Source organism: Poromitra crassiceps (genome assembly GCF_964638095.1).
Source record: "Poromitra crassiceps genome assembly, chromosome: 21".
In the NCBI taxonomy this organism is placed as follows: domain Eukaryota; kingdom Metazoa; phylum Chordata; class Actinopteri; order Beryciformes; family Melamphaidae; genus Poromitra; species Poromitra crassiceps.
The window spans coordinates 5,893,070-5,909,187 of record NC_139638.1 but is presented as its reverse complement, the minus strand read 5'-3'; the positions used below and the strand labels follow the sequence as shown (position 1 = coordinate 5,909,187).

General features: G+C 43.2%; 1 protein-coding gene across 1 annotated transcript; it reads right to left on the bottom strand.

Moving 5' to 3' along the window:
• Positions 1 to 1,565: 1,565 nt before the first annotated feature.
• Positions 1,566 to 15,569, bottom strand: LOC310795220 (extracellular calcium-sensing receptor-like; the record flags this gene model as incomplete). The annotated part of the gene is made up of 6 exons (XM_083657284.1): positions 1,566 to 2,479; positions 11,756 to 11,879; positions 12,008 to 12,235; positions 13,534 to 14,328; positions 14,835 to 15,132; positions 15,337 to 15,569. 6 exons carry the CDS (start codon positions 15,567 to 15,569, stop codon positions 1,566 to 1,568), a joined length of 2,592 nt encoding a protein of 863 aa, XP_083513410.1.
• Positions 15,570 to 16,118: the final 549 nt, after the last annotated feature.

The following is a 16,118-nucleotide window of genomic DNA, read 5'->3' as shown; positions in this document are numbered from 1 at the left end:
GGTGAAAATCACCTGAACACGTAGCCGGTAGAAAAAACCATGAATGGGAGCAGGGAAACAAACCTACATTCAATAACGTCAGTGAGCATCCTGAAGGTACCTAATGACCCGCCCACCTCAGACAGCAGCAAGACAATGAAAATCATGTGAATTCAATTGTCCGGGTGAAAATCACCCGACATTAGTGTCCTAGGGTTAAGAACTACACGTCATAACAATAACAATAATAATAAACATTGACATATTCTCAGTTTCATTAAACATCTTCCTGTTTAAGCAAGCCCCTATAGACATGGTAGTGTGTTCTGCTCAAGCCCCAACTTTTGTTTCTGAAAAATTAGGCCAACAATGGTTTTAGTCTCTATAGCCTATAGCCAAGTGTTGAGCAATGCAAAACTCAAGGCTCCAACACAAGACTCCACACGGTGGCTCTGTCCATATTTTCATGGTTCCGAGCTTCTGAGTCCAATTTTACAATGAGATGCACCCACTTTAACCCTGAAGTGTAATTATTACTTCAGACTAATTAATAAAGTAATAAAACCACTAGTAAACAAAAAAACAAAAAACAAACAAAATGGCAGGCCAGGCCAGGCCAGGCCAGGCCACCGGGCATTTGCCCGACGTGCCCGATTATGCAGTCCGCGCCTGGGTACTGATCATTAAACTATTACTGTGTGCATGACAGAATGTGTAAATGTGCACAGTATAGACTATTTACACAATGCTCATTCTCGCCCATAAATTAACATCAAATGATTTTGCCACATTTACATATAATCGGACAATATTTTATTATACATGTCACTTCATTTTTGAGGGAATTATGCACCTGGCTAAGGGGATTAAAATTACATTTTTGACAGTCGCTCCAAATAAACAATTAAATCACCACAACTGATTCACTGTAGCAAGGTGTTGGACCGTGTGATATTTAATTTGCTTTTGTTATTTTTGCGCCATTGGGCTGTTTAATAGCCTGCTGATGCCTCTTAGGCCAGGTTTAATTAAAGATATAGTTGTGGAGATGATTGATCCCAGAACTTATGATGACACTTCTATTTGACCATGGTGTCGCCTTTTGAACTCAAAGAAACTGCACAGAAAAAAAAAAAAAAAAAAAATGTACCTTCTCTGTTGTACACTATGTATTTATATCGTACTGCTATAATTGGAGAGTGGTATGTATGTCCATCCATATGTATGTCCAGAGTTGCAAGTGCAATGTTGCTCCGATCAGCTCCAAAATTTACCGGAACACTTTTCAGCGGTCTGGCATTAATCTGGGACGGGGGGGAATGAAAAAATTGCGGCAATGTTTTAGATTTTAAATGGATAGATAATTTGTTCTTCAATAAAATGAAGAGGACTAAGAAGAAGAAAAGGCACTGGGTTTGCAAGAGCTAGTTTGCCAGTCTGAGAAATTAACCTCAACAACACATAGTATACTGTATTAATAATTGGAATTAATGTCAGCAACCACAGTTAATTATAATAGTACCCTATTGCATTCATCAATGAAATAAAAGTTCTTGTCATTCTACGATGCCTATTATATTCACTTGTCATGATGATTTTGATGGCATTTTACTCATCATGTTCTTTTTTGTATTCTTTTCTGGCTTCATTAAGATTATGTAACATTTTGGAATAAAAATACAGATTAGAAGTGCAAAACTGGAGGCCAGAATTGCAAATATCTCCACAGCAACACTGAACTTCCCTGGAGAGCTGACATACGCAGGGATAAATGTGATCCAGACCGCACAGAATATCAGCATGCTGAAGGTGATAAATTTGGCTTCATTGAAATTATCAGGCAGTTTCCGAGCCAAAAAAGCTAGAAAGAAACATAACATAGCCAGGACTCCTATATACCCCAACACAGCCCAGAAGCCTACAGCTGAGCCTAATGCACATTCTAGGATGATTTTGTCTTTAAAGTGTTTAAAATTCTTGAAAGGAAAAGGAGGAGAGATAGTTAGCCAAAGTATGCAAATCAGGACCTGTATGAGAGTGAAAGCCAGAACACTGAGTCTCTGCTGAGCAGGGCCGAACCATTTCATGATATTACTCCCTGGAAGTGTAGCCCTGAAGGCCAGTAACACCACAATAGTTTTCCCCAGCACACAAGACATGCAGAGGACAAATGTGATTCCAAATGCTGTGTGTCGCAGCATGCAGGACCACTCAGAGGGCCGGCCGATGAAGGTCAGAGAACACAGGAAACACAGAGACAGGGAGAAGAGCAGCAGGAAGCTCAGTTCAGAGTTGTTGGCCTTGACTATGGGGCTGTTCCTGTATCTGAAGAAAATTAAAGCCACGATAGCAGTCATGCAAGTTCCTAACAGGGACGCCGCCGTAAGCAGTGCCCCCATAATCTCTTCATATGATAGAAACTCTGTGTCCTTCTTTTCACAGTCATCTCTTTTCTCATTTGACCAGAATTCAGGATGGCATCGCACACAGGTGATGGAATCTACAAGTTAAAATCAAAACAGATATTAGATTTTCTCAGTCGCTCCTTTATTTTCCCCACGGCGGTGGCAGCATGCCAGGCCGGGGTCAGAAGATGCCAAAGTTAGGACCCACTCAGTCACTCATAGACATTTAGTGAAGGGAGCTAGAGATAGCAAGGTTGGAGAGTCGGGATTCGAGGGCTGGCTATGGGGGAGGGGGTGTGGTGAGGGAAGGCTAGGGAAAAGGGATGGTAGCTAGGGATAGGAAGGTTGTAGCTGTAGAGATTCTGGGTTCAAGTAGTCTCTTAAGACACATGCCTTGCCTTGCAAATGCCTACCCGTTTGTACTTCATAGAGAAATTTGGTCAAAACGAAAATAAAGCGGGCAGTAGGTGGTGCTATGACTATGCATGTCTGAAATTGAGCACCGCACTCTGTCAGGTTCCCAGCAGCACACGCTGCAGCGCATCGGATGAACGGTTCACGAGATAAACCGCTTTTTGTGTTGCCTCCGAAATGGGACATCGCACTCGTTCAGTTTCCTGGCAGCGCTCTGCCCATGTTTGAAGTTGATTGGATGAATGGTTCACGAAATAAACAGCTTTTTGTGTTGCCAATATGTGGCACTATGACTATGTGTGTGTCCAAGATTTGGCACTGCACTGTGTCGGGTTCCCGGCATCGCACTCACGTCTCTCGAGATAAAACACTTTGTGCTGCCAGTAGGTGGTATTTTTTTTAACAGTACAGTTTTTACATACATCATTAAATTGATATGGATGGATCTATACCTCTTATTAGACTATAAATACTCTGGTTGGTTGGTTGGTTGGTTGGTTGTTATATTTGCCTTTTGGTTGACAGCACAAAGAGGGAGAGAGGAGGATAGTGAGGGAGAGGAGGAGAGAGAGAGCAGGATGGAGTTGGCACAGAAAGAGAGAGAGAGAACAGGTGAGAAGTAGTCAAGACCCAGAATATCTTTATTGTCAGATTTGATTTTGAATGGGCTACATGCACAACTCCACTACTTCCTGAAATTAGTACAGCTTCTTTATTTCCTGTCATCACTATTGGATGAACTGATTAATGTCAGGTGTGCTGCAGTCACAACAATGATCAGGCACACCTGATTAATCAGTTCATCCAATAGTGTAGGACAGGAAATAAAGAAGCTGTACTAATTTCAGGAAGTAAAAAAGTTGTGCATGTAGCCTATTCCATGAGTATCTGTATTGTATCACAGTTAACATGAGACTGCGGGCTCTATCGTTGCAACGGCCTTAAAACAGTGCTTAGCGCCAGGCGCAGCGCAGATTAGTGGGTGTGGACCAGCGCACTCGATATTTTGGTGTCGGCACTACATGCGGCCTTAAGCATTATAACCACGCCTTTTAAGCGTAAAATTATGCACAGCCTGCTCATTGGAGAAGTGCAGTAAACAAATCACAAGCTTCCCTTTTAAGCTCCAATTCCATGGAGCGATCCAGTCCGGCTTCAGAAAAGCAGAGGCGCTCTGAGCTCCCCCCCTCCCCCCCTCCCCCCCAATCTCACTGCAGTTTAAATACTGCAAGCATGTAAATATGCTACACTATAGCAAGATCAAAGTGAAAAGAATGTTCTAAACGCATCGGCTAGAAAAATATAGCCTATCCCTATATGTCATGATGAGATTAGATTGGTGAAAGTTTGTCCAGAATGATATCGTTTTCTCTCGCTACCCTTTCTTCTCCCCTGCTGCACAGGTAGGATGTGCACATAAATATAGCCTACATTATGTAAAGTCATTGCATAAATGTGTTTTTATTGTAAAAGTAAATGTGAAGTAACCCCAGTCTTATTGGAGCGGACATCACAGCAGGACATCACAGTAGAACCGTGTTACGGCTGTCACTCATCTAAATCACGTTACAGTAAATCTGCGAGGGATAGATATACCACCTGGATTACATACATGTTTCACATAGGGTTGTGTTTTGATTTCTATGTTTTATTTTGTCCAATATTGAAATGTTCTAGAATTGCATGTTGTGTTAACAGAAACATTATTTATATCTACCACTTAGCCTATTTAGGCTGATTTGGTTGCTATTTCTTATCAAAATGTATTAGCCTCAATGCATGCTGGGAGATTTCACAAGTGGCTCAACAGCCTCTGAATGACAGGAGCTCAAAACTACGATATAACAACTTTTTATGACAGGGGCTCAAAACTACGATATAACAACTTTTGTTATCTTTGTGCCTCTCTGACGCACGAGAGAGAGGGAGTGAGAGAGAGAGAGGGGGGGAGAAAGTGTGAGATCGGCCTGACGCGTGAGAGAGAGGGAGTGAGAACCATGATGGTATCTTCCCGAGGCAGGCGCAAGGCGCGTTTTTTTGCGTTTGGCTGTGGCTCTAAATAGTATTTTTCTGCATTATCTAACAGTGTTAAGTTCTTGTACATTACATAATGATGAAGTTTAATAATTCTACATTTTGCTGGAGAGCCCTAGAAACCCCTCAAGGACCCCTGGTGGTTGGTAAGATGGGCTGGTTGAGCCAATGCTAAAACAAGCTTTATTTATTATTTATTTTTACTTTAAAACTCTATCTTTTAATTTGGTGCCAATACCATTTGTAATGACACCTTTGTAAATGAAGTGATGGCTTTGTTGCTCAACATTAAAGTACATTTTATCAGATTTGTTGGTGTCTTTCTAGTCACACAATTGAATAGTCAGTGTTTCCCATACACTGATCTATTTGTGGCGGTACACCCCAAATAGATTTTGACCACCACAAATACTGCCACATATTCATTTCAACTATAGTTGACTGCAAACTCCTGCTTTAGGGCTTACAGTATATTATTATCTTGTCTGAATATTATTCTAGCCAATAAGTTAGGAAGTTCCCGTTTGATTTCATGTTACTGTTATTTTCAAAGCAATTGTTACTTCAGTTGAGTTCTCCCCTGGAAGTGATTTTGGTATATGGGTCACTGTATTATTTAAGCAAGCAGAATTCTACCATATACCTGTATGCAGAATATATATATAGGGAGACTTATTATTTTTTCATCATTTTAAAGCCACAGAACAGTAAAGAGGATATTAACTCATTCACCGCCAAAGACGTCTTTGACGTGTTATCAGAAATAGCCCTCCCCGCCAATGACGTGTTTGACGTGTTTTTGTTTTTATTAGTGCAGCGCGTAGTTCAAACACTTCCCCAGCCTGTGACATGTTATCAGGTCCCTAGCCTCAAAGCCAAGCCGACAACACGCGATCAAACACATACCGCAGCTGTTGTTTTGAAATGAGCAGGAGCAAAAACAGAAAACAGAGAAACGTGCTTCCTTGTGCACAGAGGAGAAACGCCATTGAAACACACCCCTCGGCGCGCTGCACGAGCTGATCGGCTTGCTGCAGGGCAGCGGACATCGATCGTTCGCGCTAGTCAAACCCGTGACCAACATGATCGATCCTGGTCCCTGGACCCCGTTACTGTGTCCCAGCCAGAAAGAGACGAGACGGAGTCACAACTGTGTGAGGAGGAGAACAGCAGCCTCGCCACAGAAATGGCTTTCACACAGAGCAAAGCAGCACGGCCACTTTCCTGTCAAGGGCGAGGAAGACTGGATTCCAATGCGACAGGACCCGGATGATCTTGCGGTAAGGAGTGTGTGTGTGTGTGTGTGTGTGTGTGTGTGTGTGTGTGTGTGTGTGTGTGTGTGTGAGTGAGAGAGAGACTACACTGATCTCTGCATTCTATTCTATGATCACACTCACTCACACTGAGAAAACTGTATTGTTGAATGTAAAAAAAGCACTTCATGTATATATATATATATATATATTTGTCATTTGTGTCATAACGAATAATATTTACATGTCTGATGTCAATACAGTTCAAAATAAAAGAATTGAGAGCGAGTTCTGCCTGAGATTGTGTGATTTACAAAAATGCCATTTTCTGCAATTTCTTTCTCAGAGAGACCTTTTTGGTGAAAACAGGGTGTATATAAATGGCTATAAGTAGAGTACAGAACATGCTAAAAGCTCACTTTTTTTCCTGGTGAACCCAGAGATGTACATCTTCATTTTGAGGTATTGCAAATCACTTTGGTGCTAATAGATCATTTACTGTGGGTCTTGAAAGATGACCAACAATTATGAAAATCTTTGGCCTGTGCTAAATATTGGCAATCCTAAACTGGCCATGAATGAGTTAATGTGATGTGTGTAGTACTTCATAGATCTAGTCTCTTCATTTTGATCTCAAAGTGCACCAGATTGATTATTTTTTACTTTAAAATGTAAAAAAAAATATCCCGGGGGGGCATGACCCCGAACCCCCCTAGGGGGTCTGCGGTCCACCCTATATTCTCTTTGGGGGAAAGCTCTGATCCTAAAACCGCCCCTGGTCACTACTCAGGGCCATACAATCTATGTAGGCCGAAAGAAAGCGAGAGCTGTGTCCGGGTTCTCGGCAGTAAGTCGGACTCATTCAAGGTGGGGTTTGGCCTCTGCCAGGGCTGCGTCTTGTCACCTGTCCTGTTTGTGATATTTCTGGACAGGATTTTGAGGCGTAGTCGTGGGGGGGTTGCAGTTTGATGAGCTAAGGTTTACATCGCTACTTTTCGTGGACGATGTGGTCCCTGATGGCATCATCGGTCTGTGACCTTCAGCACTCACTTGATCGTTTCCCAGCTCAGTGTGAAGCGGCTGAGATGAGGATCAGCACCTCTAAATCTGAGGCCATGGTTCTCAGCAGGAAACCGGTGGACTGTCTACTCCAGGTATGGAATGAGTCCTTAGCCCAGGTGAAGGAGTTCAAGTATCTCAGGGTCTTGTTCTTGAGTGAGGAGACAATGGAGATGGAGATGCGCTGGAGAGTCGGACCAGCAGGAGCGGTATTGTGCTCGCTTTACAGAGCGGCCCTTTCCACCCGCTCCAGCACTCACGGCCACTCACAGCCACTCCACTCCAGACCGCTCCCCGCTCGATACAGATTTCACCCACTCGCACTCACCGCTCCGCTCAAAAGAATAAAAAAGATAAAAATGCCAGGGTGTTTTAATTTGCGTTTAAACGCCTGGGCAATGGGCATTGCTCACTACAAATAACATGAGCTCAGCAGAGTCAGCTGGATGTTCGTTTCTCTTTCTTCTCGTCTCGCAGCAGCTGGCAAGAAAATAGTGGCCGTGCATATGGCCACGCACCGATGCATTCTGGTTCGAACACGTTGTGATTGAAACTGGAGCGGGACTGAGCGGGTGATCGGTGCCGCTCCAACTTCCCCTCCGGTACCACTCTCGTCCCTGCTCACCGATCAAGCGAAAATCCCCCCGCTCGCTCCACGCTCCGCTCCGCTCACATGCTCTGGATGAAAAGAGAGCTGAGCCAGAAGGCAAAGCTCTCGATCTACCGGTCGATCTTCGTTCCTACCCTCACCTATGGTCATGAAGGATGGGTCATGACCTAAAGAACAATATCGCCGAAGCAGACGAAATGGGTTTTCTCAGGAGGGTGGCTGGCATCTCCCTTAGGGATAAGGTGAGAAGTTCAGTCATCCGTGAGGGACTCGGAGTAGAGCCACTGCTCCTTTGCATATAAAGGAGCCAGTTGAGGTGGATCTGGTAAGGATGGCACATGGTTGCCTCCCTAGGGAGGTGTTCCAGGCACGTCCAGCTGGGAGGAGACCACAAGGCAAACCGAGGGCTAGGTTTTGAGATTATATCTCCACGCTGACCTGGGAATGCCTCGGGATCCCCTGGCTAATGTGGCCAGTGAAAGGGAAGTTTCCCAGATAAACGGTTGGAGATTGATGGATGGATATCCTTTAAAGTCGTGTGGTAGGCCAAATGATAATCATGCATGAAATAGTATATTTAAGCAATATATCACGAGAGCAAGTGTGTTGTGGTGAATATATCCCGCTGATAAGCTGTTATGCCGAGTGGGATAACAGCTTATCAGCGGGATATATTCCACAACACACGCTGCTCGAGTGCTATATTGCTTTTATAAAACGGTTTCCAAGTATAATAATATAATAATAATAATACTATAAGTCCGACTGGCATCGTATTCTGATAGAGTCAGTTGAAACACTACTGTAAGGCGGGACCTCTAGCAAGAAGATAGACGTGCGGGTGATTTGATTGGATCGTTCTGGAGACTGAAGTCGACATTGGCCAATCCTGGCGCTTGCTGAGAGCTTTTTGCAAAGCTCGACACCAGAGCCGTATGCCGACACCAAGTAACGTTACGTCTTATTTAGAAATGCGGGGTTAAGAGTGAGGGCGCGCGAGAGAGGGGTTAAGACATTAGCCCGCGTCTATTCTTGTACAAAACATCATTTTCTGCGAAGTATTAGTAAAGTTATAAGCGAAGATCGATTCACAAGGATCTGAAAACTGTCTCCGCCATTTTGTTTTTGAGGTAACCAAAGCCTAAGAGAGTTGCACCATCATGCGTCTGGCTGCAAGCGAGTAGCTTTTTGTTTTGACACTACTGTAAGGCGGGACCTCTAGCAAGAAGATAGACGTGCGGGTGATTTGATTGGATCGTTCTGGAGACTGAAGTTGACAGTGGCCAATCCTGGCGCTTGCTGAGAAGCTGAGAGCTTTCTGGAAAGCCCACGGAGCTCGAGCGCAGAGCTGCCTTTTAGTAAGAGAGTTGCCATGGCAACCAATAACCCATGGCCATGGGTTATTGAACTCGGTTACTGGAATTATACAATGGCTGTGAACCAATCAGATTGCTTGATTTGAGAGAGCCGTTTTATAATATATATTATAATAGTTTATACCATGGTCTGGGTGAATACTCGATTCTGATTGGCTGCAGGGTGTCCATTAAAAAGTGATAATGTACAGTTGGTAAAGTCATTCAGCCAAATGGTCTGTTCACCATTCATATCAATGCGCCATAGTTTCAACAGTGTTATCAAGAGAGCTGTTTGAGCTCTATGGGGCTCTATTCTCCCACAGGCCATCGGCGCTATTACGGGCCTTAACCGCAAAAAAACGTGCCTTGCGCCTGTTTCGGCAAGATAGCAATAGGCTTTAGGCTGCCAAATGCGCTTTAGGCCGAATGGGCGTGGCGCAGTCCCAAAGTGGGCGTGTCGGCGCTAAATACCAGCCTAGTGATATCTTGGGACCTGGCCTACATTTAGCGCTTTGCGCTTTTGTAAAGCAGGCCTATTCTGTGCCTTCACTGCTTCTTCTCTGTCACCCTTCTCTCTCTCTCTCTCTGAGTTCCCAGCATGCATTGTGTTTCTTCATTTCGCTACTAAATAGCCACCAAATGAGCCAAAATAGATATAAAAGGTAGTTCTAAATTAATGTGTAATGGTAACACAGCCTGCCATTGTCAACATTTCAATATTGGACCAAATAAAACCTAGAAATGAAAACACCACCCTTTGTGAAACATATATGTCCTCCTGGGCCTATATATACCCCTTGTCGAGTTAACATGATTTAGAGAAGTAACAGCGGAACGCGCTTCGGAACGCGCTTCTAATGGCATCTGCTATACTGTGATGTCCCTCCAATAACTTGGCCCTATTTCACATTTAGTTTTACAATAAAAACACATTTATGCAATGACTTGACATAATGTAGGGTATATTTATGTGCATCATCCTTCCTGCAGCAGGCGAGAGAAAATGATATCTTTCTGGACAAACTTTCACCAATCTAATAGGCTATATTTTTCTAGCTGATGCATAGAACATTATTTTCACTTTGATCTTGCTATAGTGTAGCGTATTTACATGCTTGCAGTATTGAAACTGCAGTTAGATTGGTTTGAGAAGCATAATAATATGGAATAATAGCCTATAATGCAGACAGACAGGCTGGATGAAGGGAGGGGGGGGGGGGGGCAGAGCGTTTGGCTTTCGTCTGGTTTTGCGGAATCACTGGAATTGGAGCTAAAAAGGCAAGCGTGCGATTCGTTTATTGCACTTATCCAATGAGCATGACGGTGCATAATTTTACGCCTAAAAGGCGTGGTTGTAATGCTTTGGGCTGCATCTAGCGCCAGCACGACGATATCAAGTGCGCCTTTCCACGCCCACTGCTTTGATCTGCGCCTGCCGCTCGGCCTAGAAACTGCGCCGATGCAACGATAGGGGCCTATATCCCCGTTAAGGGTTAATATGACAATTTTGGAAGTTGAGAAAAAAATGGAGTCGGTCAAAGTAACTATTTAAATCACCCCTGTGTGCTCAGTTTATCAAAAATAACTCTTATTTACAATTTTGATTTTCGTTTCGGAGATTTCTAACCTCGCGTCACCAGGCTCTTCTCGGCGAGAAAGAGGAGATTTCCCTCAGGGGCGAGCCCGGCGCGAGCCGGGCCTTTGACAGAGAGAGAGAGAGAGAGAGAGAGAGAGAGAGAGAGAGAGAGAGAGAGAGAGAGAGAGAGAGAGAGAGAGAGAGACAACCTCTCTGCATTTCACTTGAATCCATTCTCATCACTTCCTGAAACTCTTCGCTCTTAAATGTTAATATACTTGGCCAATACATATCTATCATACAAAATAAAGCAAGTGGCCAAACGGTAATGTCTTCATTTAATGTAGAACGTAAAACATTGTTAAACCCACATTCCTGTGATAAAGTTAGCGTTTGAGTCGGCTTTAAAACGGAGGGTGGTGGAGGTGGGAGGGACTATTTTATTTCGTGGAAGACTGATTTACAGTATGAATAACAGACATTTAGCCATTTAGATTGCTTTATTTATTACACATGGAAATATAAATGACTGGTCTTATTGTTTTGTTGGCAAGTGACCATGGTATAAGCGGGTTAATGCACTTCGAGGTGTACATTATCACTTTTTAAGGGACGACGCGAGAGGCGTGAACCGTCCGAGGCGAAGCCGAGGATGGTTGCGAAGATAATGTACACCTCGTCGTGCATTAACCCTTACATATTTGACTAGGGGAGAAAATATATAAGGAGGGAGAATGTAAGCTACCGTACTTATTTGCATAATTAATTGATTGATTCATCATTTTACACCCAATGCATGCCTGGATAGGTTCCAGCCTGCTGTGACCCTGAAAAGAATTAAGCAGCTCGTAAAAATTAATGATGCATATTAGTTGTTTGTTACCTACAACTAATTTAGATTAATGTTTACACTACTAAAAAAAAAAAAAAAAAATGTTTTTTTACTGATGATGAATTGTACTGTATATAAACATATAAATACTGTTGTTGTATTTGAACATTTATTTAATTGCTGATATTAAATGTACAGGTGTTATACTCTGATCCATTAAATAATAATAGAGTACCTGTGGTGTTGCTGATTTCTCCCTCTGCACATGCTATACAGTCATAGCAGCAGACCGGCTTTCCTTTCTGGAGAACTTTATGGGTTCCTGGGGAACATGTCTCACTGCACACTGACACAGGCACCTGCATGAACAAAAAAGCAGTATGAAATGCTGTTGTCTTTACAAGTCACCATTTGGAATGCTGGTGAAATCATTACCATACAATAAACCTGCAAGTTAACAATCCATGAATGATCATATGGTATTAACCTGTTCTGAGTTCTGTTCCCAAATTAAGGACTCAGTGTGCAGATAAAACTGTTTTTCTGTAGGTAAAGATGCGTCGTAAAGACCAACTGTGACAAACTCCACAGTGCCATTTTTGTTCAGCTGCCAGTTTATGATTTCAAACTTTGCTGCTGGGTCTCCATTCTCATCAAAGTAAACTTCTTCCTCTTCCTTCGTCTTGAACTGAACCTTTTTTATGTGCTGCAAAATCTAAGCAGATAGATATATTACTTTACTTATTCCATTAAAAGCAAACCACCTCGTATTAGCTCTGCAGAATGATGGACATGCAAAATGTTATTAAACAAGGCCAGGTGGAAACCTGGCATAGGGCCGGTGCATGGTAGCCTATTGCCTATTACTTATCCTACTGCATAGGCTAAAATACCCGCTAACGTTCACGTAGCATATTAATTAATTAATCGTTCGGGGAATAGCTTAGTATACGCTGTAACGTTATGGACTGCTAACGTTCACGTAGCATATTAATTAATTGTTCGGGCAATTGGTTATTATACGCTATTATACGCTGTAACGTTATGGAGATTTCATTTAAATTACTGCCTGTCTATTGTGTTATGTTATACAACTGCTACGGACTCCACTCGCCAGCACCCCCCTCCCCCCAGCTCTTTCTAAACAAAGACTCCTCATGTCTCCACTCGGCGAGTGCATATAGTGGAGACATACCTAGCAACAATGAGATGATAGCCTATTACTTAGCCTACTGCATAGGCTAAAGTACCTGCTAACGTTCACGTAGCATATTCATTACCCTTACTGTGGCATGTCAAGCTGCAGCGTCCTCCGTGTAACGAGCAAAAAAGTATTGTGGAGCTGCAGCATCCTCCGTGTCCGTGTAACGAGCTAGCCACAGTATACCTGGGCCGTTTCTCAATACCAAGAATGCATTCTTGTTCTTGTGTTCTTGGGGAGAACGTTCTTGCTAGTCGTTCTTGGAAGAATTAACTTGCTAGGTCACAAGCACACATGACGCTGTTGGCAGTTTGAGACGATGCGTTCTTGAGGGTATTGCGCAATACCAGCGCAGAGGCCGCCTGCAGTACTACCCAAATAAAAAGCTCAGCTGATGTAGATGAAGCCAATTGTGCTCTGGAACTTTTTGCCATTTTTCGCCATAAATGTTCGTAAAGTGGCACTTATTGAAACCTACTACCCTGCTTGTAGGCATCAAAAGTCATCAGAAATTAATTTAGTGATGAAATAAAACTTTAAATTGTAAAAAACTTTCCGGAGCTTATGCCGTCTTCTCTGCTGCGTTCTGCCTCTGCTTATGCCGAAATGCATGCTGGGAGTGTGGAAAGACATTTAGAACCTGAATCCGTGCTCAAATCTAGGCGACAGAGTCGAATGTAGGGGCCCTGCTGTGCATGCACACCGGCCCCAACAATACTGTTTAAACAAAGAGCAAAAAATGAAAAAGAAAAAACGGTTAATCTGAAACACATAATGTTAAACTATCATTCAGCCTTCAGTGTTCAACTCACCGTGAATGGATCTGGCTGTACCTTATTGCCACATGTGTCTTTACAGCCAAGAATACTATGTAGTGCGTGAGCCACAGCATACACTCCTTTATAGACATTGTTAAAGATGGGCATGAGTGACATATCAGTGAAACTGTTTTGCTGCCCAGATACATCTTCAGACCCTGTACAGTATGTCTGATTCCCTTCTGAACCCTTCGTTTGCTTGAACCTACAATCAAACATTGTCTCCCAGAATTCTGTGAACAATTCATGACTAGATGAATTGAGTGACTTTATATCCAGCATGAACTCTCTCATGCCTGTGACATGGGCCTTGGGCATGGAAAGCCCTATAGCACCATCCAGGATGTGGTGTCCATTCATAGTTGCAGTGTGGGAATCAATAATCCAGGCCTCAATGCCTACCCACTGGTACCCAGTCAGGTTGTGGGCAGCCATCTCATGTATTAGTATTTCCATCTCAAAGGGGGATTGGAAAGCGACAATAACCTGGGAAGTGGAAGCTTTGATAATATCAATTAGTGCCTCTAATCTTTCTGGTGGGTGTGTTACTCTGAAGGATTCAGAGTATTCTAGACAGATGCCCAGCTGTTGGGCCGTCTCTGTGAATATCGCAATACCGTTATTGCCATAATCCGGTCCGGAACTAATTACCCCGACCCAAGTCCAGCCAAAGTGCTTGACCAACTGGGCCAGAGCTCTGCTCTGGTAGAAGTCACTGGGCATTGTTCTGAGGAAGGAAGGGTACCGGACTTTGTCACTGAGACAGGCACAGGTGGCAGAGTGGCTGATCTAGGGAGTAGAAAGGAATGATATTCCCAAGATGAGGACGCAAGTTCTAAAAAAATGTACACAGGAAAACATTAGTACTTTAGCAGTAATTATCTTAAAACTGCCTTTACTGAGACCAGTCAGATGAATTGCAGTATATTAATTACTGTATTATCGAAAAAATAAAACAAATAAATAGCTCAAACTGTGGCCAATCTTTACAGTACATCATTATACATATCCCCTGTGTGGCAGGCACACCCACGCGTTACCCCCAGACTCTGACAAGTGCCTGTGGCACTCACACTGTTATACACTTACACACATCCAGACATACACACAACAGTACACATTTTATAACAGTCATCATGAGGACCGCAATGGAAATAAGCTGTTAGCTTTATTGCGTTTTTATCCTTTTGATAATGGTGAGCCTGTGTATGTATATATGTATATTGTATATACTGTGTATTCATTATCAATAAAGAACTCAATCAATCAATACATTTGTGTAAAAAAAAGCCCACCAATGGGATATGAAAAGGTCCAATGACAGTGGATATCGCCATGGAATGAGGGGAGGAGGACACTCCTATAATGGCCTGCACTTGGGCCGGTCTGGTGCAGGGTGCCTTGGAGGCTGTGGATATATCCTCATTACCGTTAGCCAAGGCCAGTGCCACCCTGACTCCCCTTGCAATGGAGCCACATTCATCATAGATCTTGTAGCCCAGAAAGATGCCAGGCAGCAGGTCTGTGCTGTTGTTAATCTCCTCGATGGCAAAGAGCATAGCCTGAGCAAACTGGAACCCTGTGAAAGTCAAACTTAACCCAAAATGTTATAAATGGTTGGTGTTATAGCAGTATGTCCTTGAAATGAAACGAAATTAAAGGTGAAATTAAATGAGCAAACATTTTGTATTTCGCAACTCAGCGTGATAACCTTTTTTTAATCAATTTTATATATCTACCCAGCTCCTGTAATCTTCATCTTACTTATGTTAAGCAGCTTGCTACATTGTGATTTACCTTGTGCACTGCAGTGGCGGTGGTCTGTACATGTAGGCATCCTGTCTGTCTTTCCAGCTGGTGTGGAAAGAGAAGATTCCACCCAAAATAATGTCCCCATTCTTAGACAGCTGGGGGATCTCCGGCTCCCCTCTCTGCCGACACACCGGCTCCTCAGCCCCAGAGAGAGATGCCACCAGCAGAAGCTGCAGAAGGGCCCAACCCTGTTTTGTCCACGTTTGGGTGGACATCATACTAAAGGCCGTTAGACACCAAGAGCGATGTGAATATACAGCACGAAATTGCGATCTGAATTTTGACCTACCAGTCAACAGACGTCGGAAGCGAATTTCTGAAAAATTTACCTTGGTCCAAAAAATTAAATGCTGCAATATCACTCAGTGAAACTTCGCCATTTGTATGCACGGTTGCATTGACTGATATTGGCTCAAAAACTACTATTGACGTGCATATTAATCTAACGAAAAAGAAAAAACATGTGTGTGAGGACCGAGACAAAGTGCTCGGCAGCAGCAAAGGTGGCCTAACAGGAGCAGGGCAGACCTTGCATCAGTATTTATAGATATTAAAGCATGACAAATAGTAATGGAACAGTGACGTTCCATGGCTCCACAGGGGGGACAGGACAGAGGAGGGAGGTGCAAAACTGGAAACTTCTTAATGAGTTTTGGCTGTATCTTATGAGTAGTAGCCTAGCCTAGGTCTGATTTGCACTAATTTGAAAAAATAATGGGGGATGAAGGAGCGGTAAAGCCTAGACATTTATATTTTAAATGGGTTAA